The sequence below is a fragment of the Zosterops lateralis genome, assembly GCF_965231275.1.
Source record: "Zosterops lateralis genome assembly, chromosome: 29".
Taxonomy (NCBI): domain Eukaryota; kingdom Metazoa; phylum Chordata; class Aves; order Passeriformes; family Zosteropidae; genus Zosterops; species Zosterops lateralis.
The window spans coordinates 3,347,102-3,353,101 of record NC_139789.1 but is presented as its reverse complement, the minus strand read 5'-3'; the positions used below and the strand labels follow the sequence as shown (position 1 = coordinate 3,353,101).

General features: G+C 67.2%; 1 protein-coding gene across 1 annotated transcript; it reads right to left on the bottom strand.

The window, feature by feature from the left end:
- Nucleotides 1–1,050: 1,050 nt before the first annotated feature.
- Nucleotides 1,051–4,103, bottom strand: ATP5F1D (ATP synthase F1 subunit delta). Its single transcript, XM_083879986.1, has 5 exons — nucleotides 3,935–4,103; nucleotides 3,016–3,169; nucleotides 2,570–2,658; nucleotides 1,995–2,123; nucleotides 1,051–1,173 (listed from the first exon to the last, which is right to left on the bottom strand). Exons 1-4 carry the CDS (start codon nucleotides 4,067–4,069, stop codon nucleotides 2,001–2,003), a joined length of 501 nt encoding a protein of 166 aa, XP_083736112.1. The 5' UTR covers nucleotides 4,070–4,103; the 3' UTR covers nucleotides 1,051–1,173; nucleotides 1,995–2,000.
- Nucleotides 4,104–6,000: the final 1,897 nt, after the last annotated feature.

The window sequence follows — 6,000 nt, the reverse complement described above, 5'->3', positions numbered from 1 at the left end:
TTAACACCACAGGCTCTATTTTTGATCACTTGTGAAGGGGGGGGAGAGAAAGACAGAGTGAGCGAGAGGAGGGGGAGGAGGTGGCGGTGAGGAGAGGAGGCAGCCAAGATTACATCCTGGGTGGCAGTGCCGAAAATAGCCGTGCCCTGCTCCGAGCGCGGAGCCGCGCGGGGCCCGCAGCGGTGAGCACTGACCTCACAGGCAGCCAACACGCCTTCCCAGGCTGGAACACTGTGGGGAAAAGGGGATTAGAGCCACGCAGAGGGAGGGACGGAAGCTCTGCACAGCAGTGGAAACCCGAAATCCCTCTGGGAAGGCGTGGGAGGGTGGCACGGAGCGAGGGGCCCGGCAGCAGCTGGTGCAGCAGGACACACATCCCGGATGCCTGGCACAGGCAGAGCCGTCCCCTTGCCCAAACCCGCCCCTTCCCAGCGAGCCCTTCCTGCTTCCCCGGGCTGTGAGGAGCCCTGAGGAACCCCAGGTGGCCTCCTCAGACAGGGCTGCCCCCAGCGAGCATCAAGCTCAGCAGAGGGGCTCCAGCCATCCCCAGCCTGAACGGAAGCAGGAAAGATTTCGATCATGAGCAGCATCTGCTTCCTTCTCCACACCAAGTCCATCTCCAGGAGCAGGGGAAGTGCCACTGGCAGCAGCAGGGGATGGGGCAGAGCCCAGCAGCTGCTGTCCAGCTGTGGGAAACACCGTGCTGTGCCAAGGTGGGTTCCTGCAGTGCTGGAGCCAGGAGGCTGAGGCAGAGCCTGGGGCAGGGAGCTGGGACAGGACGGCTCTGGAACAGACCTGTGCTCCTCCTGTGCTGCTGAAATCCTGCTGTCCAAGTGGTTACTGGAGATGGAGGTGGCTGGAGCACAGGGAGGGAATTATAAACCTGTCTGATGAACCTCCCAGGGGTGAGTCTCCCCTGGGAGTGCCCAGCCAAACCCCAGGGCAGTGCTGGTGCCTTCCCGGGGTGAATCCGCCTTGGGGCAGGAGCTGGGAACTGCTCCCAGCTCCAGCTGCAATTGCTGCCTGAGAAGAAGGCAACGTGCCACAAGAGGGGGTCACATTTCCTTTTAATTGATCAGAACCATTTCTCTGCCTCCATTTGTCCCGTTCCATCTGTACAGCCAGGGAGCAGAACAGGGACAGGCTGGGAGTTCTGCATCCACAGTGGGATTCCTGCAAAACACAAAGTGGGGTCTGGTTAGTGTGGGATGGGCTTGGCTGGGCCGCAGATCCCAATCCCAGGGCTTGGCCCCACTCCAGGTGCTCAACTGCAGTGAGTAAACACCAGCCACCAGCTCTCTAGGACCAAAGAGCACCCGGAGCAGAGATTAGGAGAGAGCAGGAGCTGGTGCCCTCCTGTGCTCCAGGCTGAGCCCGTTGGAGGCTGTCAGTGACTCATGGTGCTGCAGTTCCCGGCTGCCAGCACGTGGGAAGGGAAGGGATGAGGCACAGTCTGTGCAGGGCAGAGCAAAAAGAGGCCACAAGGTAAGAGAACAGCCTCACCTTCTCTGAGACTGGATCTGTTTGTCTTTAGTGGGAGCATATAGGGCAGAGGTCATGTGCTGCTCTCCCTGTGGGGCCCAGCATCCCCCACTCTGTCCCCGAGCTGTCCCCAGGTATGGCCAGTCCCAGTGGGGTCCTGGGGCACCAGCAAGGCCCCAGCAGTGATCACAGCTCCCAGTCTGTCCCAGCACCATCCACCCACCCTTATCAGGGCTGAACTCACAGCTGGGCTGGACCCCTCAGTGCCAGGGCTGGTCCCCACAGTGCCAGGGCTGGACCCCACAGTGCCACAGCCCAGCTCTGTTGCCACCTTGCAGCCCCAGGTGGGCTCTGGGCTGGGGACCCCCATGAGCCCCCGCAGAGCTGAGGCCTGACCCCGGCAAGGGACAGCTGTGGGCACTGCTCCCCAAAAGCAAGGCAGACCCCCTCACCCAGCCCAGCAGGCCCTAGAGCAGGTCTGGATGCTCAGCCAGGCTGCAGCTGAACCTCACCTGGATTTACTCCAGAGCCTTTACCAGGGCTTCGTTAGCTTCTACCTTAATCTGAGCTTCTGCTTTAGCAGCTTCATCGGATGCTGCTGCCATCTCTGACACAGCTTTCTCCAGGTTGGATTTTGCAGTCTGGACATGAGGGCACAAAGAATGTGTGTCACTGGGAGACACTGCAGGAGAGGAGACTGTCCTTCCCTCCCTCCCTCCCCTGCAGCCACAGGTCCCTCATATAGATGCCAAGGACCCACTGAATTGGGAGCCCCAGAGAGCTACAGACACAGCTCTGCTGGCCCCAGAGCTTATCAGGGAAAAGCTGTTCTGGAGGTCAGGGCAAGGTCAGTGTCTGTCCAAAGGGTGGGAAATGGTGTGGAGATTTATGACTGCAGAGCTCCCTCTCTCCAGAGAGTTCACAAGGAGGAGCTCCAGTCCTCTGATCCCAAAATGCAATGGGGGTGCAGACACGACCCTGGGTTCTGGGCACAGGAAGCTCCCAAGACAAGGACCCCAGAGCAGAGAAAGGGGGCAAATCCTCTCCAGGGAGGGAGCCCAGGGCTGGTGAATCTCTGGGTACTCACAGCCAGGTCCAGCATGTCCATGGTCACTGCCTCCTCTGCCAGCACCTGCACCGTGGAGTCGGCGTGGACAGTGACAGAGCCACTGCTCACTGCAAGGCACAACACAGGGTGGGTCAGCCAGGGCTGCCAGAGGGGCTCAGCCCTGCCATCCCCACCATCCTTTCCCAAAATGAGTCCTTGGCCCCCTCCTGTCACATTTCCAGCATTCAGGGGCTCCTATCCCAAGGCAAGCTGGAGCAGGGGATGCTCCCAGAGAGCCTGAACAGAACCAAGACCTGACCCCAGCCCACAGTGCAGCCTCCAGCAGCCCCTGTCAGGCTGAGAAAGCAGAAATCCCTGGAAGTGCACCAGGCCACACCTGGATGGGCAGAGCCTCCCTTGTGAAAGTGCCAAGAACACCATCCCCACACACACTTTCCCTCCCCAGCCCCTCCTGCCTCGCTCACCAAAGTATTTTGTGGCTGTGCCATCCTCAGCATGGACTGTGACAACGCCGGGCCGGAGCACCTGGAGCGTGGGGACGTGGGATGCCAGGATGCCAAAGGAGCCGGTCAGCGTGGGCACATCCACCTGCTTCACGTTGGCACCGTCGTAGAACACCTGGATGAAGAGGGCAAAGGGGCACAGTCACCAGGGATAGGGGGAAGAAGGAGAGCAGCAGCTCTGGAGAGCCCAGGGAAGGGCCCATCCCGAGGGAACAGCCCACTCCCGGCAGGTTCAGCACGCCCAAGTGTGCCCAGGACAGGCTGCACCTGCCCGGGGTGGGAGCAGAGCCGGGCTCTGGAGGAGAGTTCCTGGCAGAGGCACTGGGGAAGCGTTCCCAGCTCCCAGGGGCACGGCAGGGAGGCGGCACCGATGGAGACACCGAGTCGGGAGTGGGCGAGAGGCGCCAGCACAGCCGGGAGCAGCCTGGGAAGCGCGTGGGGAGCCTGAGCTGCCGTCCCCGCTCCGGCCCACGCTGTCCCTGTCCCCAGCGCCGGCCCGCGCCCTGCCCCGGGGACAGCCCTGGGGACAGCCCCGGGGACAGCCCGGCGGGGGCGGCCCGGCCGTGAGCCGCTCCGGGCCTGGCGGGCACAGCGGGCCCCGCGCCGGGGCTGAAGGGCCGGACCGGCCCCGGGCAGGCCCCGGGAGCGCTGCGGGGGGACCGAGCGCCCGGGGCAGGCGGGCAAGGCCCGAGGTCAGGGCCAAGGTCAGCGCGGTGACAGCCCTGTGGCCGTGCCCTGGGAACCGCAGAGCCCCCGGGAACGGACTAAACCCCGCGGGGGCGGCAGCACCGGCCGCGTCCCGCCCGCCCCGGGCCCTCAGGGGACACCGGGCGAGGCGGCGGCCGCGGGGGCACCGGGACAGCGGCCGGGGCGGGCCTACCTGTGTGGGCGAGGCGAAGGTGAAGGCCATGGCAGCGGGGCCGCCGGCGGGATCGGCATAGCCGCGGGCAGGGGGCGGCGGCAGCGCGGGGCGGGCGAGGCGGAGGAGGCGGCGGGCGCAGAACATCGCGGCCATGGCGGCTGCGGCGGCGGCGCGGGGCAGGCCGGGACGGCGCCGGACCACAGCTCCCGGCACACCCCGCGCGACGCCCGGCGGAGGAAGAGCGTCACGACGCGCCGCATGGCCTTATGGGAATTGTAGTTTTCCCTCCCCTGCCGAGTGTCGTGGTGCTGGGCGGGGGGCGCCGCTCCGCCTCCGCACCGAGGGGCCGCCGCACCCCCGGGCCCGGTCCGGCCGTGCTCGGGGGGCCCCGGGGCAGGGGTGGGGACAGGGAGGTGATACAGGGATGCAGGCAGGGCTGTGGGGCACACAGGGGTACAGACAGGGATACAAGAAGGGCCGGTGCAGGCAGCGCTGGTGCAGGCAGGGATGCAGGCGAGGATGCAGGCGGGGGTGATGCAGGCAGGGCTGGTACAGACAGGTGAGAGGACAGGTGTCGAGGCAGGGGTGATGCGGGCAGGACTGGTGCACACAGGTGTGAGGGCAGGGGTGTAGGCAGGGCTGGTGCAGGCAGGGATGCAGGCAGGAGTGCAGCCAGGGCTGGAGCGGGCAGCGGTGTAGTCAGGGCTGGGGAAGGCAGGAAGAGAAGCAGAGGTGTGGTGGTGGTCCAGGCAGAAGTGCAGGCAGGGCTAGGGGAAAGAGCGCGGGCAGCAGCTCCAGGCAGGGCTGTGGGGCCGGCAGACGAGCGGGGGGCACGGGCTGGTGCAGGCAGGGGTAGGGGAAGGGGCACGAGCTGGTGCAGGCAGGGCTCTGGGACAGGCAGGCGAGCGGGGGGCACGGGCTGGTGCAGGCAGGGGCTGGGGCAGCCCCGGTCCCCACGTGACGCCCGCGCCGCGCGGGGGCGGCTCCGGTTCATTCATAAATCCCGGGGCCGCCCCGCCGCACCGAGCGCAGCGGCGGCGATGGAGCCCCGGTCTCGGTTGTAGGTGAGTGTCTGGCTCGGCCGCCTCGCGACAGCCCCTATCGCGACACGGGGAGCCGGCCCGGCCGAGGGGGGACCATCACGCCCTGCCGCGCGTAGAGGTCCCGGGGGCTCCCGCCTCGCTGTCACCAGCCCTGTCACCAGCTGTGCCTGCATCCCTTATCGCTGCCCCACATCCCTGTCCCACATCCCTGCCCGCATCCCTCATCGCGCATCTCGCATCCCTGTCTCCATCCCTGCTCCACATCCCTGCCTGCATCCCTGTCTCCATCCCTGCCTGCATCCCGCATCCCTGTCTCCATCCCCGCCCCACAGCCCTGGCCGCATCCCCGTCACCGGGCTGGGGCGCGGGGCTGCACTCACAGGGGGCACAGCGAGTCCCCCCCGTGTCCCCAGCCCAGCCCGGCCCAGCGGGACCCCCTGGGTCACCACACGCGTGGGGCTCAGCCCCGGCCCGCCCCCCGCGCCCCTTCCCACGTGCGGGGGCGCGGCACCACCGGGGTCCCCCGAGCCCGAGCCCCCGCCCCGGGCACTGGCGGCGACCCCCGGTCCCGCCCCGTGTCCCCCCCGGGGGGGACAGCCCGGGGAGCGGCCCCCTCCTCCAGACAATGGCCGTCCTGTTCCTGCCGGGTCGCCATGGAGACGGGATTCCTCCATGATGGGGAACAGGAGGGACATTCTTCCCGCTCCCCCCGGCCCCCCGCTCCCCCCGCCTGGGCCTGAGGGTGCCCCCCAGGGATTCCCCCCTGGGCCGCCCATCCCGCCCGGAGCCGCAGCCCCTGGCCCGGGATCCCCCAGTGGTCGGAAGTGGGACCCCCCGCCATCACCCCCTTACCCTTTTGGGGGTCAGGGATGGGTCCCCTCACCTCGTGCTGCATCCCACCGGCTGGGAGATGCCCGAGGGCCGCTGTGGGCAGGGGGTTCTCTGTCTCGGGACCCCCCAACACCCCGATATCGCCCCAAGAGGTTGATCCCCCGACCTGTGACAGGGCTGCCCTCGGCCATCGCCGTCCCTCCCCGCCAC